General features: G+C 64.5%; 1 protein-coding gene across 3 annotated transcripts in view; it reads left to right on the top strand.

Moving 5' to 3' along the window:
• The window catches only part of SHISAL1 (shisa like 1), a 57,560-nt gene that overhangs the window by 14,223 nt on the left and 15,992 nt on the right, over nucleotides 1-27,345 (top strand). For all 3 annotated transcript variants that reach the window (XR_004901726.1, XM_028533060.2, XM_036019728.1), the window contains exons 2-4: nucleotides 11,067-11,162; nucleotides 13,430-13,643; nucleotides 23,066-23,383. Coding sequence is in view for 2 of the 3 variants with exons in the window: in XM_028533060.2 (XP_028388861.1) it covers nucleotides 11,099-11,162; nucleotides 13,430-13,643; nucleotides 23,066-23,383 (596 nt within the window). In the remaining variant the exon portion in view is untranslated. The remainder of the gene's footprint in view (nucleotides 1-11,066; nucleotides 11,163-13,429; nucleotides 13,644-23,065; nucleotides 23,384-27,345) is intronic.

The following is a 27,345-nucleotide window of genomic DNA, read 5'->3' as shown; positions in this document are numbered from 1 at the left end:
TGCGAGTTTGAAGCTGATTGGCCTAAAGGCGGCTTCGCTTAATCACAACTGACGTGGCTCCCACCGCAGCAGCAATAGCTGCCCTCTCCTCTCTGGCCACCACCGTTTGTTATCACTGGCTGGGCTGCCCCTCCCCCAGCTCCCCCACCGCCCCGCCCCCTCATCAGACCCGGAGGAACAGCAGGCCTGTTTGTTAGCTGCCCGGGAATCCTGCGGCCTGCCTCCTGTGCGGGCCCAGCCCAGGGCCTCTCACACCTGCCGGCGCCCAAGGGTGGGCCAGCACCGGCCTCTGATTCTGCATGTGGGTGGCCCCAGGGCCTGCGTTTCTCCAGCCAGACCGGAGAAGGTGCCTAGGATGCTCACTGGGGAGCACCTGGGTGCGCTGCACCTGGGGAGCCAGGGCTCCAACAAGGGGGTTCGAGGACTGGGGCCGCCTGGTTGTGTTAATAAAGTTTTATCGGGACACGGCCTCGGCGGCCTCGGCCGTGGTTCGGCATCGTCTCCGCCACTGTCTCCCTGTAGCTGCAGAGCTGAGTTCCGCGCAGGGCTCGGTGGTCCGCCAGCCTGCCGACAGCCGCTGTCCGGCCCTTCGCAGGGAGTCTCCTGACCTCCGGTCGAGCACTGCGGCTCTCGGATGAGTGAGACGCAGAACCCTCCGGAGGGCTGGTAAAGGCGCAGCTCTCGTGCCCCCGGCCTGGCCCTAATCCAGCAGGTCCAAGGGGCTGAGAGCCTGCGTGGCTAACCAGCTCCCAGTGGGGGTGCGGGGCCACACTCCCCGAGGTCCGCCCGGGGTCCCCCATGACCGTCGCCACCCATCGCGCCCCACTCTGAGCACTGTCCCCGTTAGACAGAAGCGGGAACCGAGGGCCTGGGAGGGGCCCTGCTGTCCCAAGGCCCTGAGCCGATGAGCTCTGAGCCTTCCCCACCACAGCGGCCCCCTGGCCCAGCCACCTCCCCCCAGGGTGCAGCATATTCTGGACACGCCAGGCTTTGGGTGTGACGCCCTAGGGTGCAACGCACCCCGGCTGGGTCGCCTGGCTCGGTCTGCTCCGGGCTGGGGCTCCGCACCGGGACCTGCTGTGAGTCGTGGTGACACCTCACCCACCGCAGAATGCCTGGTCCTCACTGGGCTGGGGAGGCCAGGGTGTCAAGGGCATGGCCAGGAGTGCCCGGCGCCCAGCAGGCTGGCTCCCTCCCCTGCCCGGCATCTGCAGAGCGGCTGGCAGTGGTGGTGCGTCCTGTCAGCGACCTCGGTTGGGCGTCCTCACCTCCCTTGGCCGGAGACCCGTCCTGTGACCCCTGAATCACCTGACACTGCTGTGAGCGGTCAAAGGCAGCCTGTCCCCGACGCTCTCCCTCGCCCTCACCTTCCCCTGAACTGGGAGGGGCAGGGAGGGGGCTGGATGCCCACGTGCAGTGGCTGGGCCCCCCCAGGCCGGTGAGAGGCGGCTGTTGGGGGGCTCTGAGCCTGGGCGGCACCAGCTCCACCTGCTCAGGTCCACTTGCCGTTGTAGGAGGACGTTTCATGACCAGATGTCCCCAATTAACAGATGAGGAAACTGAGGCACAGGGCAACGGGACTGGGTGTCTGGGCATCTCCAGGCAGAGGCCGGGAATCTGCTTGCAGCCCAGTCCTTCCTGGGATCGGACCATCCCAACACCAGGGACAAGCCTCCTCGAACCTAGCACCCGGCATCAGGGCCGGAACAAGGGCCCGGGCGCCCCGCCCCCACTGCCCCTGGAGGACCTACACAAAGCATTCCTCAGAAGTCTGGGTTCCCCCCCACCCCGTTCTTTCCAGCCCTGTCCAGTGCGAGCGCATCAGACCGAGTGTAACCAGGGGCTCAGGCCCCTTCCCCAGCCCTGTGTCATCGCCATGACGCCCCCTGACGCTCCTCGTGGCTGCGGCTCATTCTGGCGGCTGTAGGGTGTCCCTGACACGTTCCCATCTATCCATTTGGGTCGTCTCTGGTAAGACGTTTTCTCTTACCAACAGTGCGTCTGAGAGCACTCTCGGACCCGGTGCCGGCAGGCCGGCAGGGCCTCCCGAGCCTGGGAGGGCGTTGGTGCCGCCTCGCACAGCAGCTGAGCGCCCGGTGTGCACACGAGGCTGCCGGGAAGCCACTCCCGGGACTCCCTGCCCTTGCTGGGGGGCTGATGGCATGAACATGATGTAGCTGGGCCATCCCCTGTCCCAGGTGCTCGGGGCGTGGCTCCCGTGTGAAGAACAGCTTGGAAACGGAGGCGGCCTGGGATCAGAGAGGTGAAGGCGCTTGCCCAGGGCCACACAGCTGAGGAGTGGCAGCACGAGGACAGGAGCCAGAGCGGCCAGGTCGCAAGCTCAGAGCCAGAGGCGGGAGGGGTTGCCCTCGAGCCACGAGCCACGCTGTCCGGTGTGGATGGCACCGAATGTGCCCTCCCCTGGGGAGCCCACTGCCAGACCCCCGGCGTGGGTTCGGTCCCGGTCCCACCACCGACTGGCTGCTGGGTGACCTGGGACAAGTCACCCACCCCCGGTGCCTACGGGTCCTCACCGGCCTAGGCAAGGGGCACCCGGTTGGGCACCTCGGAGCCGCGTGCCGTGCGCAGGGCCCTGGCGTCCTCGAGGGGCGGGGAAGGACGTCTGTCTCCGGCCCGGCTCAGGACGGGCAGGCTCTCGGCCGCGGGGAGGAGGGCGAGGGAGCCGGCCTCCTTTGCGGCCCGGCTTTCAATGCACCCCCCCCCCCCCCCCCCCCCGTGGCGCTGGCCGCGACAGAAACGCTCCTCCCGTCTCCTCCAAGCTCCTGGCAGGCCTTCCTTCTGTGCGTCCGCCTCTCCTCTCTCCGCTGACACCTCCATCGATTCCTTCTTCGTGTGCTGTGTTTGTGTCTCTCGAGTGGGGAGAAGCACCGTCGGGGCCTCCAGGGCTGTCTCACCCCCCTGCTGCAGCCGGATAACTCGGGAGGGCAGGGTGCGGCGGAGGGGGGCCGAGCCGCCGAGGCCTGGGATGGTCCTGGCGGGGCCCTGGCCCTTCACCCGGAGGAAGCGGGCAGGCGTGGGAGCCGGCGGCCCGTGGCCTGGGGCCGGGAGCCGGGCTTCTGTCCGCCCAGCGCCTCAGCGGGAGGGGACGCGCAGCTCAGCCTCCGTCAGCGGGGTGCCCTCGGCAGGCCTGTCCCCTCCCTGGGCCTCAGTCTCCTCACCAGTGACGTGGGGAGGGCAGGGCTGGCCCAGGGAGGGGGCTCAACAAAGGGAGCCGAGGAAAGAAGCCAAGGTCGGAACTTGACCCCAGAGCCCAGCCTGTGGGCGGGCCAGGTGTGGGTGTCACCGAGGGGAGAAGACCCAGCTGGGGAGAAAAAGTTGGTGGTGACCTGCACACCGTCCCAGCCCTGACCCCCCCCACCGACTGCCGTGGGCAGAGCAGGCTTCTCCCCGCCGCCCTGACCCCACAGAGGCCCCTCGGAGCGAGGGTCCTCGTGCCCACCTGGTATGGGGCCCAGGGGCCTAGGGCTTCGGACCCAGGACACTGAGCCCTCCCACCGGAGCCCCGGAGGCGGAGTTTCTTGGCTAAAGCGAGGGCTGCAGCCACCATGCTGGTGCCCAAGGTCACTCCTAGCGGTGGCAGTGAAACGTGGGAGTTTGACCAAGACCTCGGCCTGGGTCTGAACATGCACACTGCGGTGCAGCAAGTCCGGCACGCCGGCCGGTGAGTGTCGGTGGAGCTTCCACTCTCTGGGAGGCAAACGCTTCTTCAGCACCCGCTGTGTGCCCAGCATGGCCAGGAGGACCACAGAGGCACCCTCGCCACCTCGAGGAGGGTGTTCCAGACAGGGGGCGGTCAGCAGCGGGTGTGGCAGGAGGCCCAGGCGCAGCGAGAAAGGGACGCCTGCACGGGCAGGTGTGGCATTCAAGCCACGGGGCGCACGGGGCCTCCCGGGTCGTGGGCAGCAGGCAGCTCCGGAGGACAGTTGCTCAGGGGACACCGGCTGCATGTGCTGGCGGCCCCGCCAGCCCTTCCGGCCCTTCCCATCCCCCTTCAGTTCCCCGGCAAGGTGGGGGCCCAGTGCCCACGGTGCAGGTGAGGAAACTGAGGCCAGGGGTGGCATGCCCAGAGCCCAGGTCGGCCAGCTAGTAAGCGGCAGAGCTCGGACGCCAGGCCGGGCACCCACTGGGCCAGAGGCCCCGCCGCCCCCATCCAGAGAGGCCTCCTCAGCTCTGAACGAAGGGAGGGCTGTGCATTTGTCATTCTGCACCGCACGCTGCACAGGATGTTGCCCGCCCTCGGTCCCAGCCCTTGTCCAGGTCCCAGCCCAGTGGACTGTGGGAGGGGACAGGCGCTGCCCAGGGAGGCCCCGTGCCGCCCTCTGGGGTCATGGGAAAGGTGGACGGCGGTGAGCTTGGACGGCGGTGAGTGCACACAGCAGGGCCCCGGCCGTGCGCAGGGGGCCAGGGGAGGCCGCGTGGCGGATGCAGGTCTGGGAAACGTGTCTGAGCCTGCCCGGGGGAGGGAAGGCGCAGCACAGCGGGGCAGGCGAGAGCGTGGGGGAGGGGCCGGAGGGGCCAGCACCCCGGCAGGAGTCTGGTCTGCACCCTGTGGCCCCGTGGGAGGCCCTCGGAGGGTTTTAACCAGGGGCTGATGGGATGGGATCTGCCTTTTGAAAGCTTCGGGTGGGTCGCAGGGGACAGGGGCAGTTCAGGGAGACCCCACGGACCTGGGTGGTTCGGGGAGGGGGACACGGAGGCGTCAGGAGGGGCAGGCTCAGCCTGCGGACCACAGAGATGGGGACAACCCGGAACCTCAGGGCCTGCATGAGGTTCAGCGAGAGGGCGTGGGTAAGGGGCTGCCGCAGGGCCGGGCGCCAGCGGGGGTCTCCGTTCACGGCAGCCGTCCCTGCTGGCCAGGCAGCCCAGAGCCCTGGCTGCCCGTGGTGAGCGCGTCACCCTCCAGCCTGTGTCTGTCCTCTGTGTGTGCACTGGGCCACCTCGGGCGGGGCCCAGTGACAATGCATCCTACCTTCCTGCCGCCGCCGCCGCCGCCTCCGCCCACGGGCACGAGGGGTCAGGGGAACGAGCTTCACGCGGGCGCTGTTCACCACTCCGAAGTGGCGGCTCCTGGACGTGAGGCTCCAGAGGGAGAGTTCACAGCTGCGAAGCGGACGCTGTCCCGGAAGCAGACGGGCACAGACTGGGGACGTGGCCTGCCCCACCAGCGAAGGGCCCTGGGAACTGGGGAGCTCGCTGGAGGTTGACCCTCGCCACGGACACCTCGTGTGCTCACACGCGTGTGCACACGTGAACGCTCGTCTGTCGGTGTAGGCGGGGCACGCAGCTCGAATGCTGGCTCCGCCCCTCTCCCTCCACCTGCACCCCGGGGAGGTGACAGTGCGGCCTGGGTGTGGCGAGGGGCGAGGGGGCTCTGCCCCGGGTGGGCACCCCACAGCTGTCGCTGCTGTCCCCCCGTCGTTAGTTTCAGACCTGTCTGCTGGGCACCTCTTAGCGAGGACGCACAGGGCTCTGCCTCTGCTCCAGTACTGACTGGTTGTGCCCGAGCTGCTCCCGATGGGAGAGAGAGGGGCACAACCCAGGCAGGAGAGGGAGGGGAAGGCGGCCGGAGCACGGGGTCCATGCCCCAGGTCCCCGAGGGCTGGGCTGGGCTGGGCTGGAGGAGCGCAGAGAGCGATCAGCAGCAGCCGGGGGTGGGGCGCTCAGGCGTGAGCATGGACTTGAACTCGGAGTCACCCGGGCTCCTCGGGAGGCAGGAGGGTGGTCAGAAAGCGGGCCCTGAGGACCGCCTGGGACCTGGACTGGCGGGCGGGGCCCGGGGACGGGGGGGAGGCAGGCAGCACGCGCCGCGGGCACTTTCGGAGCACCTGCTGGACGCCAGCCCCACTGGAGCTCTCTGATGTGTCGCTTCCTTCAGTCGTCACGGTGATTAGATACTATTTTTGTCCCCATTTTAGCCAAGAACACTGAGGAGACTTGTCCCAGGTCATGTGGGGCACGGTTACAAAACATGGAGCCGGGACTTGGCCCCGGGCGGTCTGGCCCGAGCCCAAGGGCCTGACCCACAGGCAGTGCCGCCCTTGACTCGGTCCAGGCCAGAGATGATGTGCTGGGCCCCGCCCGTCGGAGGGCGTGGTGCTGAGGAGGGGTGGGCCGGGTGACCCCGGGAGTCTCCAGGCTTTGGGCCAGGGGCCAGAGGTCAGGCCTGGGGTGCCCAGGGCCGCCGCCCCCTCCCGCACACCCCCCAGGCCCCGCCCCTGCCACCACCCCTCCCCTGCCCAGCCCGCCCGACAGACCAGAACAGATCTGTCGTTCCCGCTGGGACTTAATTCATCTTCCCCAGCTCTGTTTCTCTTCACATGCCCTCCTTCCTCTCCTCGCTGGCCTCGCCAAACTCACTGTTTAAAAATAATCCTCAAATCTGGGAACTGCAGTCCCCGGCTGACCCCGGGGCAGACCGCAGAGACGCGTGCCCGGCTCGTGACTGTGGATCCGTCGGCGTGCCCCTGGCCAGAATGTTCTCACGGCTACTGGAGCCCATGGCTGGCCGCGAGCGGCCATCCTGGGCAGTTTACCAATTTTCAAAGGAATGGAACCTGGATGATACATCGACTGCCTGTGGCGCATGTGCTTTCTGGTGGGCGTCGGTGGGCGGGCCGCAGACCCCTCGGGCTGGGAGGGAGAGTGAGCTCGAAGGCTGGGTTGGCCTCCTGTCTGAGCCGCTGAGTGGCTGTGCGACCTTGGGCAACTCACTGCTCCTCTCTGAGCCTCAGTTTCCCTCTTGACGAGATGGGGGTCTGACGAGCCACCTCCCTGGCTGATGGGACTCCCATGAAGTCACACAGTGGAAAGCTGGACACCCGTGACGAGCTCAGCCAGCAAAAGCCAGCCCCGGACGGAGGCCCCTGAGGCTGCAGCCCCCAGCAGCAGCGCCTGGCGGGGGGGGGGGGGGGAGGTGGCAAGGTGGGGTGCACGCCCTTCCCGCCCGCATGCCCGTTGCTGCCGGAGCAGCTTCCGGCAGATGGCCCCTGTGGGTGTCCCAGCAGGGAGTGCCGGCCGGTGTGACATGCCCTCCTCACCGGAGCTCAAAGTCCCGGAGCCCAGGCCCCCCTCTGCTGCCCTGCGGAGGGACGAGGTGATGGCTTTGGCCTTGTGAATGTCAGCGCTCTGGATCACGCGATCCCTGAGGCCGGCTCTCCGGTGGAAACCGAGCCACGGGGTTCCTGACCAGGCGGGGAAGGGGCGCTGGCCTCCAGGCGTCGCTGCCCGGGTGCTGGAAAGGGCATCTTACGTAACTTCCCAGGGGGTGGGTTTTTCTTCCCTCCAGATTCAGCCTTCGGTTCTGGCCCCAGGGCTGCCCTGGGAGCCCGGGCAGGTAGGACAGGCCCCCCCCAGACACCAACCCAGAGACTCCACACCCTGACCCTGCTCAGGCAGCCCTAGGGGTGGCCGAGGACACTGGGCAGACCTCGAGGCGTGGGCCAGCGGGCAGGGGACAGACGCAGCCAGTGTGTCATGGTAGGGTGTACTGGCGGTGTGCAGGACCCAGACACCCACAAGGCAGGGTAACCCTCACCACAGGCCCCCGGCCACTGTTCGGTTCCCCCAGACCGTCCCCGGGGCCCGGGGCCGGTGTCCCCAGCTGGGGTTCTCACCCATCTGTGGGGGACTCAGGAGCCCGAGCTCTGTGGCTGCGGCCCCCAGCGGGCCAGGCCCTGGCCCGGGACCCTCCTGGGCTGATGGAGTAGGGCATGGGGGCCAATCACTCCAGGTATTACTGGCAGGCGTCCTTGCCCGGTGCCCCTGATGGCAGGGACCCCCATCCTCCCAGCCCCTAAAACCCAGCTCAGACCCCTTTCAACAGTCAGCAGTCAGTGAGTAGGTGTTGAGAGAGTCGATGAATGAACACGTGAATTAATGCATCACTGTAAGAGATGGTATATGATAATTCTCAGTGGGGAGACAGACTTCTTCCAGCTGATGGAATCAAGGCAGGCTTCCTGGAGGAGGTGGCGTTGGAGCAGCTTCTAAAGGGATGCAAGATATGGACTCCCAGAAATGAGGGGAGGGCACTCAGGTGTGAGTGGCAGCCTCCCCCCATATAGGCAGGGCTGCGTAGGGAGTGGGAGCAGCAGGAGAGAGCCCCGGGCAGAGGTGGACCCCCTTCCTTCTGGCATTGGACCAACCCACCAGCTCTCAGCCTGGAGCCTCAGCTCCAAAAGTGGGGCAGCCCCACCTGCAGGGGCAGGAGGACCTGGAGTCTGGGGACTCATCTCTGCCTCCCGGTGAGCGTGGCTCCCCATCTGTGGGATGCGGCCAGGAGGTGGGGTGCCCTCTCAGAGGGCCTGGCCTCCTCTGCCCCTGCCCGCCGTTTCCAGGCCTGATCCCCAGGCGCCCCAGCAGAAAGCCCTTCCTAAGCACTTCGAAACGCTTTAATCTCCTCCATCCTCGCCAGAGGGCCCCGAGGGAGGCAGGGAGGACACCGGGGCTCAGAGCAATTAAGCAGCTTACAGCGGGTGGGGCAGAGCAGGCTCGGGTGGGAGTGAGAGGCCGGCCGGGGAGATGGGAAGAGCCCTTCCCCAGAGGGGACGTGGGGCACCGGGAGCCAGTGTCATGCCAGGGCATTTCAGCTTCATCCCTGGGACTCGCCACCCTGTTTTAAAAGCCCTGGTTCAAACACCGAAGAAGGGCTCCTGCTCCCCTTGCGCCTCCATGCTGCCCGGGCGCCAGCGAGGAGACCGAGGACCCGAGAGGGGGGCCAGGCCCGGATCCTGACCTCCTGAGTCCGGCCCTGAGTCCAGCCCTGCCTCCTCGCGGCGGTGTCCCCGGATCCCAGGTTGCCCTGGTGGCTCCCTGCCCTGCCAGCCGCTGGGCAGGAGGCAGTGCGGCCTGGGGCCCGGCTGGGGTTCCTGCGCTCTCCCTGACCAGGCTGCCAGCTGTGTGAGAGAGGACGGGCCAGCTCATTGGTGGCCCCTGGAGCCCAGCCCCAGGCCGGGCCGGTGCCCCAGGACAGAATGGGCAGTCAGAGGGACCACTCCTGTGGGCCGCGTGTGGCCCTGCTCCCTCTCCTCTTCCAGAACCGTGCTCCCTGGCAGCACATTGCACTGACCGTGCACACCTCTGGGGCTGCCCCGCCCCCCGCCGGGGGCCAGAAGGCCTCACCAAGGGGGGTGGGTGCAGGAGCCTGCTCTGCGGCTGAGAGGGCCCACAGCATCTCCGTCGAGGTGCGTCCTGGCTCGCCCAGTGTCCGCCACCTCCGGTCACACCCTGCTCCCAGCTGCGCCGGCGAGACTGCTCCCCCCTCCAGGGGCTGCGGGAACCGAGCGCCCAGGCTGGGGGCTCACCTGGCCAATGCTCTGCCAGCCAGGAGGCCAGAATCCGAGGCCAGGGGTCCGAGGGGCTGCCTCTTTCTGGGGGCTCTGGGACAGACTGGTTTAGGGGAAACTAGGCTTTGCTGGCAGTCCTTGGGGTCCCTGGTGTGCAGGCTCCTCACCCTCTCTCTGCCTCCCCCTTTCTGTGGCTTCTCCTTGGGTGCACCTCTGTGTTCGTGTTTCCTCTTTGTAAGGACACGGGTCACGTTGGGTCAGGGCCCACCCTCCTCCTGTGTGACCTCGTTTTAGCTAATTCCATCTCTACCAGCCCCCCTTCCCAGTAAGGGCCCATTCTGAGTTACTGGGATTCGGACGATGATGTGAATTGTGGGGGAATAAAATTCATGCACCGTAGTGGGGTGCCATCAGGGCCCGGCACATAGTAGGTGCTCAGCAAATTCATCCTTTCTACCTCCCTGCTCCCCACACTGGCTTCCCAGTGCCCCCCCCCACCTCGGGGCCTTTGTCCTGGGGGCACCCCAGGCTGCAGCTCCCTCCAAGGAGCCACACTGCTGGTCTGGTGGTGCTCACGTCTGCTCCGCGGCCCCCTCCGCAGTGAGGCTGCCCAGGCGGCCCGTGTTAGCACTCCGCACCCCCACCCCACGCACACACCTTGCTTTATCTCCCCTCCTAGCTTTTCGTAACACACCCACACAGTTCACCATTTGAGCCCCTTTTAAGCACACAGCTCAATGGCATTAGGTGCATTCACACTGGTGGACAACATTCTCATCTCCCCAAACTGAGACCGTCCCCCTTAACCACAAACTCCCCGTTCTCCCACCCCAGCCCCTGGAGACCCCCATCCCACCGTCTGTCTCTGCGAGTGTGACCCCTCCGGGACCCCACAGGAGCGGAGTCCGCAGCATCAGCGCTCTTGTGCCTGGCTCCGCCCACCCGGCACGAGGTCCTCAGGTTCCTCCGTGCTGCAGCGGGAGCCGGAGTTTCCTGCCTGGTTAAGGCGGACTCACGTTCCGTCGCCTGGACGGCCCCGTTTCGGTTTCTCCGTTCATCCGTCCGTGGATGCTGGGCTGTTCCCACCTGTCGGCACCTGCGAGCTGTGCCGCTGTGAGGGGTGGACAAGGGCCAGTGCGAGCCCCTGCTTTCTGTGCCCCGGGCCATCTCCCCAGGGGCTCGGAGCGGTTTAAATGTCCGTCTGTTGGTGGCTGTCACTAGCGCGCCCCCCGGGGCAGGGACTGTTTCTGTTTGGTTCTGCTTGTGTCTGCGCAGCTCACCTCGGGGTCCCGGACGCCTGGAAGGGGGCCGGCCGGGCCCGATGCACACGGCAACCGGGTTAACGGAAGTCAGGGCTCACACACGGCAGGGAGACGGGGCCCGTGCGCCCGGGGGGGGGGGGGGGGGGGTGCGGGAGCCCTCCTCAGAGCAGCGCATTCTCCTCCCCGCGGGCGCACCCTGCCCGCCGGCCGCAGCCGCCCCTCGGTTATCTGCACCACCTGCGCCCCCCGTCCACCGATGAAGTCTCATTGCGCCGTGAAAAGAAGAGGAGGTGACAGTTGACTAGTGGGGGGAGGTCACGCGTTCCAGAAAGGAAATTGGATGGCGTGTTTCCATCCTCCACGGCCCGGCCCCTGCTCCCGGCAAACCCGCGTCCCCGTCTGCGCCGCGCTCCCTGCTGCGGGCGGCACAGCCAGTGTGTGTCCCCGCCGCCGCCGCCGACAGCAGCCCACACCGGCCTCTCTGGGTCTCGTTGAACAGGCGGCGCCGGGCGGACCGATGTGAGCCGAACGATGACCAGTTGTGGCCAGCAGCCCCTGAACGTGCTCGCCGTCCTGTCGCTTCTGGTCTCGGCAGGTAGGGCCTCGGGGGTGCTCGGCCCGGGGGAGGGGGAGACGGGGGTGGGGCGGGGGCAAGGCGTCCCTTCCCAGGCCCGTGCCAGCCCAGCCGGGGTCCTGGGTGCTGACTGGGGGTGCTCCGGGTCCCCTGCCCCCCTGGCATTCCCCTGGTGAGGAGCTTCTGTCCGGTGCCAGTGCCGCACCCCATGCACCGGGCACGGGGGCACCACTGAGACGTTTTCTCAGAGGTGGGGGCTTCGAGGTGGCTGCCAGCCAGCCAGCCTGGGAGAGAGAGGACCTTGCTCGAATTCTCTCCCCTGCTCCCGGAAGTCAAAGGCCGGCGGTGTCGTAGGCCTCCCCTTGTGTTCATGAGGACCCCGAGGCTTGGGGAGAGGGCCGGCAGGCCGGAGACAGTCCAGCCAGTGAGGGGCTGGGATGCGAACCCCCGCTGCCTGACGCCCAGGCCCCACCAGCGTCTTACACCATGCTGTGACCCCGGCTGGGGTTGTAGGCGGGGCCTCACTCCCCTGTTGACGAAGGGGGGCAGACACCAAGTCCTCCAGCTTCCCCAACGCAGCGCTGGCCGACCGGGGAAGCTGCTCTAATCCCAACGGCAGGGGCGGCCGCGTGCACTGAGCCCTGAACGGCTTAGCCCCGCCTGTCACCCCGCCTCTGACTCTCTCTGTCTCTCGGAACCTCCGTGCCCCTTTGCTCATCTCCCACCTCCAGCATGCCGTGTCCCCAGGCCCCGCGTCCCAAACCCATGCCCATCAGCAGTGCTCGTCCACACTCTCCCAGCCCAGCCCAGCCCAGCCCAGCGCCTGATTCAGAACGTCCGCCAAGGGGCCTGAGGCCCCACAGCCCTGCCCACCAGCCCTCAGAGCGTGCAGCGTGGCAGCTCACACTTGGAGACCGCAGCTCTGGGCCTCGGCGTTCCCCTCCATACAATGGGATTAAATGAGAAGGCGAATCCTCAGGGGGCTTACTCGGTGACCTCTGTGTCCCCTGAGCGGCCTTCTGTTCCCCAAGGAGGCGGCTGAGCTGGGGGCCTGCAGCTCCCCTGACTGCTGAGGGGGGGCCTGCAGCTCCCCTGACTGCTGAGATGCAGGGACCCGGCTCCTGTAGTGGCCGCGCTCGCTTCTGCAGCAGAGGGCGCCGGCCTTGGGGCAGGGTCCAGGGGCTCCCCAGACCACCCAGCCGCCCACCGGCCAGCACGGCCCCGCTGGGACACCCCTGGGCAGCTCGGGCAGACACCGGGAGCCGGGTGGGCTGCATCCTGACCGCCCCTCAGGGAGACAGACCTTCCAGCCAGCCAGAGGAGCGTGTGCCAAAGCAGCGCCTTTGTGCTTGGAGAAGTGCACGCAGCCAGCGAGGGCCCTTTTCAGCAATACAAATTAGATACAGCGATCCCTTTTATGAAGACACTAATTAAGCCCGAGACAGCGGCTCCAGGATTTTTCCATTGTTATATTTATTCAAGTTTCTCTCCTGCTTATCACCGTTGGCACGGCGGTGAATGCCGTCCTGGGCTGGCGGCTGCAGCATTGGCTGAATAGGGGCTTCGGTCTGAGGCCGGGGCAGCTGTCACTAGGACAGGGGGCTGCTAGGACAGGCTCCCGGGCACCTTCAGGCTCAGGGCACTGCTGTAGTTGAAACCAAGGTACGCAGGGGGTGCCCTTTCTCCCCAAAGGGGGAGCGGTCCTTGCACCCACGCCGCCCACCCCTGAGCCATCCTGAGCTTGTCAGCAGGCCTCCCCTCCACCCCGACCACACGGCTGCAGGGGTGGGGAAAGCCGGTGATGGCGGCGTGCAGAGGGCTCCCACCCTGGGCCGGCCTGGGTGGGTGCCCACTGTACCACCACCTGCCAGCTCAGGCAGGCCATGGCAGGCCTCCGAGCCTCAGTTTCTGCATCTGTAAAGTGGGCCCTCAGACCTGCCCGCTAGAGTAGCCAGCTGGCCTAACAGAGGTAGAGCCGGCACATCCACAGTTAACGCTTCCTAGGTGAGTGCCTGCTGCGTGCGGAGATGCTGGGGAGGGTCCGCAGGAGGAGCCCCGGGCAGGAGCCACAGAGTGCGCAGGGCTGTCATTGGTGCACAGGGCTGTCATTGCAGGGAGGGGGTGGGAGCCCAGAGGGGCCTTCCTGATGGAGGTGGGGTCACTCGGTGGGCAGAGACCTGCGGGAGCCTAGGCCAGACCCACCAGGCCCCAGCAGGCCCCAGCAGGCCCCACCGCCGGTGCTCCGGCCTGCGCGGGCCCCCGCCGAGCCCCGGGCCTCTGTTTTCCAGTCCTGTCCGCGCACTTCCGGGTCTGCGAGCCCTACACGGACCACAAGGGCCACTACCACTTCGGCTTCCACTGCCCCCGGCTCTCGGACAACAAAACCTTCATCCTGTGCTGTCACCATAACAACACGGTTTTCAAGTACTGCTGCAACGAGACGGAGTTCCAGGCGGTGATGCAGGCGAACCTCACGGCCAGCTCCGAGGGCTACACGCACAAGTGAGTGCCCTGCCGGGGCCACACACCCCCGCCCCAGGGCAGCTGTTGGAGAAGGGCGGCCAGGATGGGGGGTGGCTGGAAAGGACCTGGGGGAGTTCAGGAGACCGGGTTTTCTGGCCGGTTCTATCCTCAGAGCCTCAGCCTTTCCATCTGAGAAATGGGCGCGGGACGCCGACCTCTCAGGACTGCTGCAAAATTAAATGAGGCCAAGTGTGTGGAAGGCTTTTAGGCAACAAGAGCTTGGGCCTGGAATCCAGGGGGCCCAAGTTCCTTCATTCATCCCTTACGTGTTCAACAGTTTCTTGGTGATGCTCTTGACCCAGCGGTTAATCCGACACAGCCTCCTTCCCTAGGGTGATTAAAGAACCGGAGACCGGCCCGATGGAGGGGGCCTGAGGAGTGGTCGGAAAGAGGAGGGTTCGGGGCAGGAGAGCAGTGGGTGTGTGCTCAGGAGGGAGGAAGCAGCCTGTGTTCTCTCACTCTGACGGGCACTGAGCATGTGGTCATGTGTTCGAGAGACGCTTGTGTTTCTCTTACTCCGAGCTAGCCCTGTATGTCCTTCGTCGTTTTCCTATTGAATCTTTGTCCATTTTCTTATTTATTTACAGGAACTCTTTATATGTGAAGGAAATAGGCATTACAAAGATTTTCTCAGTTTGTCTTTGAATTTGTGATGCTTTTTTCCCCATGCTTAATTTTTTAAAAAGATTTTATTTATTCACTTTTAGAGAGAGAGGAAGGGAGGGAGAAAGAGACAAACATCAATGTGTGGTTGCCTCTCAAGTGCCCCCTACTGGGGGCCTGGCCCGCAACCCAAGCATGTGCCCTGACTGGGAATCGAACCAGTGGCCCTTTGGTTCGCAGGCCAGCACTCAATCCACTGAGCCACACCAGCCAGGGCTCATGCTTTATTTGTAGTTGTTATGTAGTCAGTTGTGTCTAATTTTTTTTTAATGTCTTCTGGGTTTTGTGTCATACTAAGAAAGACTTTCTTTACTCTGAGATCATTAAAAATACGCCTCCTCCTTTTTTTACTTCTTTTATGTTCTGATTTTTTGCCTTCAAATCTTTGTCAGAAATGTATTTGGATGTCAGCTTCGAGACAGAAATCAAACGTGGTTTTTTAAATTTTTCCAAATGGATAGGCTGCTGTCCCAGCCCCAGCCACTGCATTGCCTGTCTTTTTCCCCCGGTGAGGAATGCACACTCATATCCTATAATGTACTCACTCTGAGTGCTAACGTATCAAGCACGGAGTACCCAGTGTGGAATGGAGTTCCTACCCACATGCGAGCCCCGCACTACGATCAATACCGCGCTGTGCCTGTAACGTGCTTCAGAGTCGTCTTGGTCTGCTCTCTGTGGCTCTCCCGTTCCAGGAACCCTAGCGTTAGCTTGTGTAGCGCCCCTGCGCACCGCCCAGAAAAATCCAGATAGTATTTTTTACTGAGACTGTGTTGAACTCATACATTAATTCCAGGAGATCTGACTTTTCATGATGCCGAATATCCCTCTCCCAGAGCATGCTGTATCTTCCCATTTGTTCACATTTACTTTCATAGTCATTTGGAGTTTTCTTCATATAGATATCACACATATCTTTCACATTTATTGCTATGCATCTTTTATGCTGCTATAAATAGGGTCTTTTCTTCCACTAGATCTTCTAAGCAACTGCTGTTTAGATGGTCGTACCCCGTGATTTCTGTACAGGAATTTTACACTCAGCCAACTTACTAATATTTCTCATCTTTGTACTACTTTTTCAGTTGTTTCTCTTAGGTTCACTTTGCCGTTTGCAGACAATGGTAACCATTTCCTGCTTTCCAAGTCCGTGCCTCACGTCTTTTTCTTGTCCGATCGTGTTGGCAAGTATCTCTAAAACAGGCTATAAAACTGTCGTGCATTCTTATCCTCCTCCTTACTGGGATGGGGGTGCTTCAGATATTTTGCTGGTAACTCTGAGGCTGATTCTTAGGGCAAACATACTGTTTCCATGGCGAGGAAAAACCCACTCGGAAGGAGTGTTTGTTGAGTGACTGTTGAAGGGACTCTGAGTCCCGGTCTCCCTGCTGTCGGGGCTCCAGCGCTCTCCCTCTACGCCCAGCTCACTCGGGGAAGTCGCCTCTCTCTTCCCTTTGGTCAGGCGGGAGGTTGGGCTCTCTCCCAGTCTCCCCTCCCCCGCCACCGCCGGCTCCCCAGCCTTCCTTCCTCAAATGCAGGGTGAATGTCTTCCGATCTGCTCGGGCCGTAGAATAACCCTGTGGGTGGGGTCTGTCAGCAAGGTCTGTCTGTGAGCAGGGCCGGAGCTGGGCCCGGAACCTGGCCCAAGCCGTTCATAAGACCAACGACCAATTCTCTGCGGGTGGGGGGAGGGCAGTGCCAGGACTGGGGCGAGGACCCCAACGTGTCGTGTTGTGGTCGCTGGCCAGACGTCTCCAAGGCTCTGGTGACCGGTGTCCGGGACTCTCGTTTGGGAGCCCGCAGCTTTCTGTAACACACACGCGTGCTCACACGGGATCCCACACCGAGCACTTTGCCGGTTCACACAGCGGGCCCCGGCTGCGCTGGCGGAGGGCGGGACCCCCAAACAGAGGCCTTCCCTCGGGGGACTGGAAATACCGAAGATCAGATGCTTAGTGCAGTCCTGAAGCTTGAAGTTCAGACGGCACTGCAGAGCGTGCGGCGTGGGGCGCGGGCGCTGTGCTCGGCTCTCCCCTCTGGGCCCCCGTCCTTCGCCCACTGGACACGGGGGAGGTGGAGGCTGGGAGGGGCTGAGTAAGCTGCCCGGTCGGGGCCTCTGGTCCGTGGCGGAGCCCAGTGCCAGCCCAGGTCTGCAGGAGGCAGGCTGGGGCCGGAGGGGCCCCAGGCAGGGGTGCAGACCAAAGCTATGTTGGCACCTGGGCCCACCCTTCCCCGCAGGGGCTGCACCCCTGGCCCCACCCAGCACCCTAGCTGTGCCAGTCAACCGGGTCTCTGACGATGAAGTGTGGGTGCAGGATCAGCCCCCCGGGTGAGAGCCCCTCGCCCCGAGGTGAGAGGCAGCAGGGTCTGGGAGGGAGCGGGGTGGGCCAGGGTGGGCACTCAGACTCTCTCCTGAGGGTGGCAAGGGGTGGGGGAGGGTGTGGCAGAGGGGTGACCGGAGCTGCGCCATGGGGAGTGGAGAGCTGAGCCCTGGAGCTCTGCTCGGGATGGGCCCATGGACCCCGAGGGACGGGGCCTGAGAGGCCGGGAGGTCCTGGACAGCCCAGGTGTGTGAGGGGAGCTAGGTGGAGTCCATCTCAGGGACTGTCCCACCCTGTGGGACACGGGATGGGTCATCCCCTGGGGGAGTCGTTAATCCTCACAGCCACTCCAGGAGGGAGGAGGAAGGGCCGGGCTCCGGCAGGTGCGCTCACCTGTTCTCGCTCCAGTCCCATGACCTGAGGGACACCCAGGCCCTTGTTCCGGCCACCGCCTCTGCCACCGCCAGGATGTGTCTTATGCACCGGACCTCAGCCTAGAGGCCAGCTGGTCCCACATCCCAGACAGGGCAGCGCCCGCTGGCTGCCGGTCTGCACGGACCAGGGCAGCCGTGACCCCGATCGGGCTCCATGAAGATGCAGGGGGTCCGTCAGGGGCAAGGACGGCCTGGCGCGTGCCCACCCGGCCGCCCTGCCGGTGAGTCGGCCAGGAGGCGGGACCGTGACAGCACACGGGAGAGCGCTGCTGATGACATTTATTTGTGTTTTCCTGGAGGAAAAGAACGCTTTGTTTGGGCTCTGGCCGCCTGGTGGAAGGGCAGGCCGAGCGAGGGAGGCAGCTCCCCCAGCCCACAGCCAGGCGAGGGACCCTGGCGTTCAGGACAGGTGCCGCTCACCTTCCCCTGCGGGCGCCGGGCAGCAGCGTGTGTCCTGGGCACGGGGCGGGGCGGGGTGCGAGGGGTCAGCAGGCCGCTCTCTGGGGACAGGGAATGTCTCACTGGCTCTGGTGGCAAGGAGTGCGGTTTTGTGGGATACCTGGGTGCTCCCTCGCCAGGCAGATGGGCTTCGGGGCGGGTGGTGGGAGAGGGCTTCTAGGGCCACAGAGCACGCTCAGGGGCCTTGGAGGGGGAGGGGGACGAGGAGTTCGCTCTGTGCATGAAACCTCTTCCCCGAAGCTGTCCCTCCCCAGTGCTCGGAAGCATGCCAGCCGCACGGAGGGCTGGGTGACAGGGCCCTGGGTGCTCTGGGCCGGTCCTGCGGGCCAGGCCCCCCCAACTGCCCAGCACACTTCAGGCTCTGCGTCCAGCCCCGGGGCCCGGTCAGAAGCCTCAGGTGATCTTGCTGGTTGCTCAGCCCCATCAAGGCCCGTTAGGCATAAAACCTGCTCACACTGGCAGCCTCGTAAAGACAGGAGAGGGTCTAGAATCCAGGTTTCCTGACCTGAATACACTCCCCTCCACACACGGGGAGGGGGACGGGAGACAAGTGAGCACTTACACACACTTGGGGTGACGTGACAGGCCTCCCACCGACCCGCTCACCCGCATAGAGGTGCTGTCCATACAGGAGGCCTTGCTGGCCACAGCACACCAGGGCCGAGGCTCAGAGAGGGCGAAGACTTGCCTGTGGTCACACAGCGCCCACGTGGCAGAGCGGGGTTCGAGACCGGGGCTCAGTTACACCGTGAGAACGAGCAGCCCCAGGGCCGTCCCGGGGCTCGAGGCGCAGAGGCTTATTTTTGACCCCCCCTCCCTGGGGTCCCCTGTGGCTCTGACACGGGTGTCTGTGCCCCAGGACAATGGGCAGTCCCCACAGCAGAGGGCAACAGTGCCAGCAGAACCACAGGGCGACTCCTGTTCAGGAGCAGCCGGGGCAACCTGCTTTTAATTTTGCATGTGTGTGTGTTTTAATTTGTTTGTTTGTTTGTGTTGGGCAAAGCACATCGCTGGGCCAGATGTGTTTCCAGCGAGGGGGAGAGACCCAGGTTGGATCCCGGGGGCAGGCCTGCAGGCGGGGGACAGTGAGTACCGTGGACTCTACTTCACGGCCCCGAGCCCATGTTTCTCCGGGCAACCTCGTCCTGCTGTGTGACCTCGGGCCAGCCGCCTTGCCTCTCTGGGCCGAGAGCAGTGAGCTCGCCGGGTGCCTTAGTCACAGGAGCTGCTCTCTTCAGGCCCTTGCTCTTCCAGGCCCCACAGCATCTCACTAAGCCTCGGCGCCACACCCACACCCACACCCAGGGAGCCCTGTCACCCAGGTTGCAGATGGCCCCCCGAGGCCACAGCAAGCGCGTGTTGCAGAGCTGGTGTTGGCATTCGGGCAGCCCTGACCCGGTCCAGAGTTTGGCACCGGTTAGCCGGCTGCCCTGGCCTGCAGGCTGCCTCACAGCGGGCTGGGTGCTGGGGTGTTTGGGGTGAGGCGGGCCCAGGCTGTTCCTCTGGGACCGGGGGGCTCCAGGAGGTTACCTCCTCCGTCTGTCTGTCCACCCTGGGACGGCCTGCTGGGTGCCGACCAGCTCCCCCCGGGCCGCAGCTGCTCCTCCCCTGACCTGCTTGCTCCTGTCCCCGGAAGGTGCCCAGTGAGGTTCCTCCGTCAGAGAAGGCCTCGTTCATGGCTCCGGAGACATCACAAGAATGCACATCAGTAGATGTCCCAAAATAGAATGCAGAGCTGGAAATTTGGCTGGCTTCACATCTTGCCCCATAAAACAGCCTCTATTTTAACTTCTGCCCTTTAAACACACACACACACACACACACACACACCCATAAAAGACCTCTGCATCTGCACGGAATTAATTTCCAGATCATATTTTTAAAATTAAATTAAAAAAACAAAAACAAGATGCTCGCAGCCAGCCAACCACGAACGGGGCTGGCAGTGGAAGGCAAGAGAGCCATCGGGGATGGTGTCCACGGCCCGGCTTCCCAGCTGGCTGCCACCTCCAGGCTGGCCTCCCTCTCAGGGGAGGGGGGGGGTCAGGGAAGGGGCCCCTCCTGCAGGGGCTCCGTCCCCTTCTCTGAGATCTGTGCCACCGCTGAGGCCTGTCCATGAGGACAGGGACGCAATGAGATGGTGGGCGGGGGTGGGGGGGCTGGAGCCCGTCCTCAGGTCCCAGTGACACGTGAGCTGGGACAGGTGGGTACCCACACAGATGCGGGCAGGCTCCCTGGACGTTTGTCCTGGACTTGACCTTGGGATTTTTCCAAGATTCAGCAGAGTCTGAAGTCAGATGGACCCGGGTCCCAACCCCCGCACGGCGCCACTCTCCGGCTGTGCAGCCTTTGGTGAGGGGCTTTGTCCCTCCAGGTTTCACCTCCTCCTCTGTGAACTGGGGAGACCCTGGGTGCTGGCATGTCGTGATCGCTGCGGGACTGTTAACTCTCACTGAGCATGCGCAGGGAAGGTGCAGCCTAGTGACGAAGTTAGTGTGCAGGCCACCATGGCCACCAGATCGCCATCAGCCTGCGTGTGCATTGGCTTATGGGGTGGCAGAGGTAGCCCTGTGCTGACATCGGGGCCCACAAAGATAAGGTGACTCCGGTCCTGGCCCCGGGCAGCAGTGAGTACAAGGTTCGGACAGTCCCGTAGAACAGCAAAGGCAGCGCCGTGTGTTCTGGGAAACCCAGTGGCTTCGGGAGCCCGGGGTGGCTTCCTAGAGGAGGTGACAGCTGTTCTGAGACATGCGGGCAGGGCCAGCTGGGGGCACAGCAGGTCAGGACCGAGTTCCAGGCAGAGGAGCGGCTTAGACAAAGCGATGGAGGTGGCTGGTCTGCTCTCAGAGCCTGGGGGGCACCTGTCCCAGGTAGGCTGTGGCTGTGGTTAGACATGTGTGCCCGGAGCTAGGCTGCGGGTTCAATCCCGGCTCTGCCGCTGAATGGCTGTGAGGTCTCAGACACACCTTTTGACACCTCGGAGCCTCCTGCTCCATCTGTAAATAGGGGGCGGGGACAGTCCCAATAACCCTCCCTCCAGGTGCAGGTGTGGGAGGGGCTAAGAGGCGGAAGCATCTAGAGCAACACCTGCCCAGGCTGCTTCCATGTTTCCCAGTCCAGGAGGCTCCAGGCCCAGCTGCGGTCCAGCCGCTACCCCTAGCCGGCCCCGTCCTGGACTCCCTCCCTGCAGGGCAGTGTCAGAAAACAATTGCCCCTGCCACCCCCTCCCTGTACCCCCACCTCAGGCCCCTCGGCTGCTGCCCCGGGAACCCCTGAGGAAAGCACGGTGCTTACACACCGCTGTGGGGGCTCTGGGGACACCCTCCTCTGTCCTCATGGACGTCCACCCCAGGGCGCCTGCCGCAGCACGCCACACCGGCTGCCAGCCTCTGTTCCAGGGGAGGAATTCCATATCCGGGTATCTCCCGGTGAGTGTGGCTTCCCTTGCAACAAGGCTGGCAGTCACTCACACTTTAGCCTGAATGAGCCCCCAAGACTCCTGCAGGACTCATGGAGGTGGTGGCTGATGGTGGGACTGCAGGCAGGTGGCTGTGATGGAAACTGTCTGGTTACTTGTTGCTCGGGCAGAGACAAAGCCCCGATCTCCCGTAGTGCCTGCTCTGCTCCACACGGGGGCTGGGGCCTGCAGAGGTCTCTCCCTGGAGGGGCCGCCAGGGGTGGGGCGGGGAGGAGGGCGTCCCAGGCAGAGGGCGCAGGTGCGCACAGTGAACATCCCCGGCCAGTCCAGCCCTGGGAGGTGGTGGGAGGGATGCAGCCCATCTCCTTGCTGAGGCCAAGGCCAGGCCGGGGTGAACTGAGCCAGAAGACAGGTGCAGAGTCAGGGAACTGAGTCCGGGAGGGCTCCACCTCCTTGCCCCCCAGGCCCGGGGAGACACAGGGATTCTCCCAGGCCACACAGCAAAGCCGGGCCAATGAGGAGCCAGAACCAGGCCTGCTCCCTGGCTCCAGGCCCGGCTCCCCGGCCCCAGACAGGGTCTGGAGGGACCTGCCGTGGGGACCTAGGACAAGGAGGGGTAGAGCTGGGGGGGTCTCCCTGTGGGGTGTGGGGCAGTGAGGCTCCGCTTCTCAGGGGTGCGCCACCTGTCTGCCACCCGCCAGGGCACAGCCACCTGGGCAGAAGCCCACCTCGGGGCAGATGGCAGTGGCGGTGTTTGAGTGAGGGGTACACTGGTCCCTTTACACAGCCGCAGGCCCTGGTGAGCACTGCCTGGAGCGAGGCAGCCCCAGCTGCAGCGGCAAGCCCGGAAAAGGGCGCTCCCTGGGCACAGGGGGCAGGGGGCACACCTGGACCTGGCCTGGGCCGGAAGATGCACGCCAGGTGGTCCAGGGGCTGGGGGCTGGGCTTCAGGGTGGCTCAGGCAGGGGGTGGAGGTGGTGGAGGCGACCCACCCTGTAGGAGGAGCAGCAGGTCTGTCTCCAAGAGGCGGTGGGTGGAGCCAGGCGGGGCAGGAAGCAGGTGGGGAAAGGAAGGCGTGGCCCGGCCAAAGGCCCGGCCTGAGGGCAGGGCCGGCTCCTCTGCAGAGGGTCAGAGGGGCTGTGGGCACGCACAGCTTCTGGAGGGCAGAGCAGCCCTCGGTGGGCAATGCTGGGTGAATGGAGGGCAACAGTGATGTCAGAGCCCCGAGACCCCCGGCTGCAGGCCGCTGGGAGTTGCCTGGCGAAGAGGACCGAGAGGGGAGGGGACGGAGGGAGGGTGGGGGCAGGTGGAACAGCCGGGACCAGTGATGGCTGCGTGGGGCGTGCAGGGGACGGCCGAGCCGGTGCCCGGTTTCCCGGGCCTCTGAGGAGGAGGGAGGGAGACCCGGAGCAGGCTGGGAGGAAGCCGGGCCCGGCGGGGGGGCACCCCAGCTGAGTCCCACAGCAGCCCAGGGGGTGGGAGGTAGGCCCCGTGTAGGTGCCGAGGGGCAGGGGCTTTGGCTCTGGAGCTTCGGTTGGTTCGTCCTGAAAAACCAGCCTTCCCCCATCGGCCTGGACCCACTGAGATGGGGCGGAGCCGGCGCGCTGGGGGCAGGAGCAGCGTAAGGAGGGCCCCAGGGCTGGGGGAGCAGGCGGCACCCTGGAGGGACAGCTGGCAGATCTGTGAGGAGCACCCGTGTAGAGGGGGACATGAGGGTGACAGGGGAGTTCACCACAGCCTGGGGGCCCTGAATGCCCAACTGAGAATTCCTTCCAAAAGGGCAAACTGGGTGGCTTTTCGAGTTTTCATGGTCTGGCTAAAGGTTTACCAGTGTCCACCCCTTCTGTCCCCCCAAGGACCCTACCTAAGGACTTGAGGTGCGGGGGAGCTGCTCAGGCCAGGACAGGGTCCAGGGCGGTGGATTCCAGGGTCTGGGAGGAGGCAGACGGGGCAGGTCGGGAGAGGAAGGGGAGGGTGGGCGTGAGGAGAGGGGCCAGGAGTCCTCGGGGCCCTCCCCCTGCACCTGGACAAGCGCCGTGTGCTCTGATCGCCCAGCTGACGGACCGCTGTCCCCCTCAGCCTCTCTCTCGCTCTGTGTTTCCCCAGCAACTACACCGCCCTGTTGGGAGTGTGGATCTATGGCTTCTTCGTGCTGATGCTGCTGGTCCTGGATCTTTTGTATTACTCGGCCATGAACTACGACATTTGCAAGGTTTACCTGGCGCGGTGGGGCATCCACGGACGCTGGATGAAGCAGGACCCCCGGCGGTGGGGGAACCCTGCCCGGGGGCCCCGGCCAGCGCAGCCGGCCCCGCAGCCCCAGCCTCCCCCGGGCTCCCTGCCACAAGCCCCCCAGGCCGTGCACACACTGCAGGGAGACACCCACAGCCCACCGCTGGTGACCTTCCAGAGTTCGTCTGCCTGGTGAGTGGTTGCAATCGGGTCCCAGGCTGCCCGCGCAAACTTGGAAAATACTAGATCATTGTTGCCACCATGCTTGACTCCTCGGTTACCTGATTATTTGCCAAGAAAGATTTGAAGTTGCCCATCGTAACATGTGCCTGGACAGGGAAGTCAAAATTAGGGGAGGAAACAGAGCTTGGAGGCATAGCTTGCAAGTTGATTGCACCTAGAGCCTGGTGTGAGAGTCATTGCCATTGAGCGTTAAATGGAGTTGTGAGTTTCCCAGCTGCCTAGGCAAAAGGGGAAATCAGATGATTTTCCAAGTTTTCATAGTTTGGTCAAAGGAAGCAAATCAGTCTGTGAGGGGCAGGGGAGAAGGTTTTCAGAATGAATTCAGAATGCGAGCCTGTCAGGGGTTCCACTGTGCACATGCGCTGAGTCACTGGAAGGCGTCTGAGGCGACGCAGTGCAGGCAGCCTGCTCGGTGAGCCTCAGGAGAAGCGGGGGAAGCCAGTGAGGGGGGTGGGTCTTGGGGGACTGGCCTTGTAGGGCTGGGGGAGCGTGTTCCAGGCCGACCTGCTCTGCTGCGACTCTCATGTCCGCCTGGCCCCAGTCTGATGGGCGGTCGGGAGTACTCTGAGCTGGGGGGCCCTGGCAGCAGAGGCAGAAGGAGGGGGCGGGGCCTGTGCACCTTGGAGCGGGACCCCCTGCGCAGCTGGCGGGAGTCAGCCCCTGCAGGAGCTGGGCTGGGTGCAGGGGCTCCAGCTAAGGGCTGGGCAGAGCGGTTCCAACTCTATGGGGGTGCAGGGGGGCTGCTGAGCTGCAGCCACGGGCAGGTGACCCCAGGAGGGCATAACCCTGAGCCCAGGCTGCAAGATTTAGGTGCCAAAAATCTATGTCACAGAGGTCGCTGCCAAATCCATGAGCTTTGAAAGCAATCTGAGCCAGGTTCCAGTCCCTTTCCTGCCGTTTACCTGCTTATAACTTTAGGCGAGTTACTCCACCCCCTTAACCTTCCAGTGCTTGGGAAGAATGCACCCCTTTCGCCCTGGGCTTGTCCTGAGGATGAAATGCCCGGCACATAGTAGGCGCTCAGTTCGCCATTGCTGCATCCTCACGGGGGATGCCACCACGCCAGGGAATGACCACTTAAACAGCTAACAGGCAGGCAGTGACCTTTTCAATAATGAATGCCTTAAATAATTAATAGGGCATGCTTAAGTCAGCTTGTGCTTATCGATCAAATAATTGCCCCATCGATCACACAGGACACAAAGACCCGGGCTTGCTCAGCACAGTTTGACAAACGTCTACAGAGCAGGTCCTCTGGGTGGGGGGGTGGGGGGCGGGGGGCTCCTGGTGATGTGGAGGTGACGTGTGGGGACGGTGCACCGCCCGTCGGCCTGGCCCCCGCGGTGGGTCTTCTCACACGTGCGTCCTTCACAGCAGACACTCTGGGCTGCTCGCCACCCAGGTGTATCCTGACCCGATAGTCGCGTCAGGAAGTGCCAGGGCGTGTGCGCAGGGCCGGGAGGCTCCGGAACGCTCATCGAGCACCCCCAACAGCTCCTGTCCCCGCTGTGTCCCACCCAGAAGCCCCCACAGCCCACCGCTGTGCCCCGCCAAGGGCCCCCCCCCTCTATCTTCCTGCTTTTGCCTCCCGGCCCCTTCAGCCTGGTGGTGGCCTCTCTCCTGGTCCCCACCCCTGGCCAGCTGCGTCGTGCCGGCAGCCCCGGCACCGAGGGCCGCCCGTTGTCCTTGCAGCGCCCGCCCTCATCTGCACATTTCCCCTCCACGGTCGCCACCATCCGCTCATGAAACTGGGTCGTGGGCCTTTTCTTTGATGTTACATCCTGGCGCGCTTCCTGCCTCGTCGAGACCTTTTTGTAACCACTGCTTTCATGGCTGCGTTCACTGTCCACCAAGAGATGACGGTCCATCGCTCAGTGACCCACTTCCCTGGCTCGGGCCACCTGCGGTTTTCGGTTCCCCACCTGCTCTGGCCCTCCTCCCCCCTCTCAGAGCATGGCCCAGTCCGGGACCAGAGCATTCCCAGCTGTCGGCCTCAGAACCCCTCCTGTCCCTGCCCTGGCGGGGGCCACCCGGGGGTCCAGCCCTCACTCCCTCCAGAAGCCAAGCACCGACACTGGAACAGCTCCGCCTACTACGAAACTCTCGTTTTCTTACAGGCAGACCGTGGAGTGGGTGGGCGCAAGGGCTCTTAGAGGCTAACGGGCTCAGGTTCCGATCTCACTGCCTTGTTTTTTGATGGTGGGGGCGGGGGTGGTGCTCCAGCGGGTGACTTGGCCGACCCCCCTCCCCGGGAAAGAGGGGTGATGGGCTCAGCCTCACCAGGTGCCGTCTGCTCCCAGGGAGGAGACCTGGGAGTCCCTTGTGCACAGGAACCGCCCCAAAAATGTCCCTCCTGGCTCCCCGTCAGCGCGCTGGGGGCTGGCGGGCTTTCTGCAGTGTTGAAGACTGCGGCCAGCTGTCCTGAGGGGTCCCCAGCCCTCCGGGCCGAGGGCCATCTGGCCAGGGAGCAATCGACACCCAAAAAGCATTTCAGGGGATGAGCAGGTGTTTCCTGGAAGGGGACGATGGGCGATCCAGGCAGAGAGCGGCTCCGGCTCCCTCCCTCGGCCCCGCTCGGTGCCTGCGCAGGGATCACCTGCTCGGAGAGGCCTTCCCCAACCAACCAAGGCTCATGGAACAGCACCGGCCCCCAGCCCGCCATCGCTTTCCACCCCCTCATCTTCTCAGTTTCCTCGGGGTGCTCGCCGCCGGCCGCCATGTTTGGGGCGCGGTCTGCTGTCTTCTCCCCAGTGAGGAGCTCCAAGAGCGTGGGGGGGTCGGTCTGCCGTGTGCTCAGTGCCCGGTCACAGGTGCCCAGTAAGTAAGAATGGAGCGCACGCATCTCCTCCTGCCCGGCGCCCGGCTCCGGGTGGGCGCCCAGCAGGTGTCGGGTCTGTGAGCGAGCGCACTGTTCTCGTTAACGGCGGTACCTCTCACTGGTGGAGGAGCTGCTGAGCGGAGCAGCTGCGACAAACGGGGCCAGTTGAGGTCCCCAGGAGCACAGCAGCTTGGTCACCCTGAGCCCCGTGCGTGGAGGAGGAAGCTGAGGCGCGTGGAGGGTTAGCAAGCAGCCCAGAGCCCCAGGCCGCGGAGGGCTGCTGGAAGCCACGCCCAAGTGCGGCTGCCCAGAGCCCCCTCCCCGGAACGGGAAGCAGCCTCTGCCTGCGCCGCTGCTGCTGGGGGAGCTGAACCCCAAGACGGTGCTCACAAAGCCTTCGCCCCGTGTTCGCTCCATGACGGGTGTCCCTGTGCAAGGCTGGGCTTACCCACTGTGGGGGTGGGGCCCCGAGGAGTCCCCGAAGCCCGGGAGGTCTGGGGCTCCCCTCTGGCGAGGGCCCAGTATGGACCCGAAACTCGCAGTAAGTTCCCCACCCAGCACTGTCTCCTTCGTGTGTCCCCACCAGGGGCGGGGGCTGCCTGCATGGTTGGCTTGGTGTGGTTTGGGGTCGTCATCCTTTCTCTTGCACCGTCTGTGAAGGTCTGTCCCAGGCCTCGGAATCTTTCTGGAACCCCAGGGAGGAGCTGGGGTGGCCCGGTGACCCGTCCATCCACGTGGCAGCTGGCCACCTGCCTCCTTCCTCTGGAAACCCCGCCCCCTCGGAGGAGGGCCTCAGAGGAGGCAACTCGCAGGCCATTGCAAGTCCAGTTTCACTTGGAAAGTCTCAGGGCTACATCCCAGCAAACCCGGCGGAGAGAGGGACCCGCACAGTCTCGGAGTCAGAGCTGGGTTCGGAGCACGGAGCTCCCTGCACTTGCGAGCCAGGAACTTCGGGCAAAGTGCTGAACTGCTCTGGGCCTCAGTTTCCCCAGCGAGGCTCAGGACGGGGCGGCCTGGGACAGGTGCCTCCGTGCGTGCTGACTGCAGTTACTGGGGTCATTAGGTTATTAGCTCAGGAGCAGCAGAGAGAAGC

The sequence above is a fragment of the Phyllostomus discolor genome, chromosome 2 (genome assembly GCF_004126475.2).
Source record: "Phyllostomus discolor isolate MPI-MPIP mPhyDis1 chromosome 2, mPhyDis1.pri.v3, whole genome shotgun sequence".
In the NCBI taxonomy this organism is placed as follows: domain Eukaryota; kingdom Metazoa; phylum Chordata; class Mammalia; order Chiroptera; family Phyllostomidae; genus Phyllostomus; species Phyllostomus discolor.
Note: the sequence above shows the minus strand (reverse complement) of the source record. Positions and strands in the feature narration are given on the sequence as shown.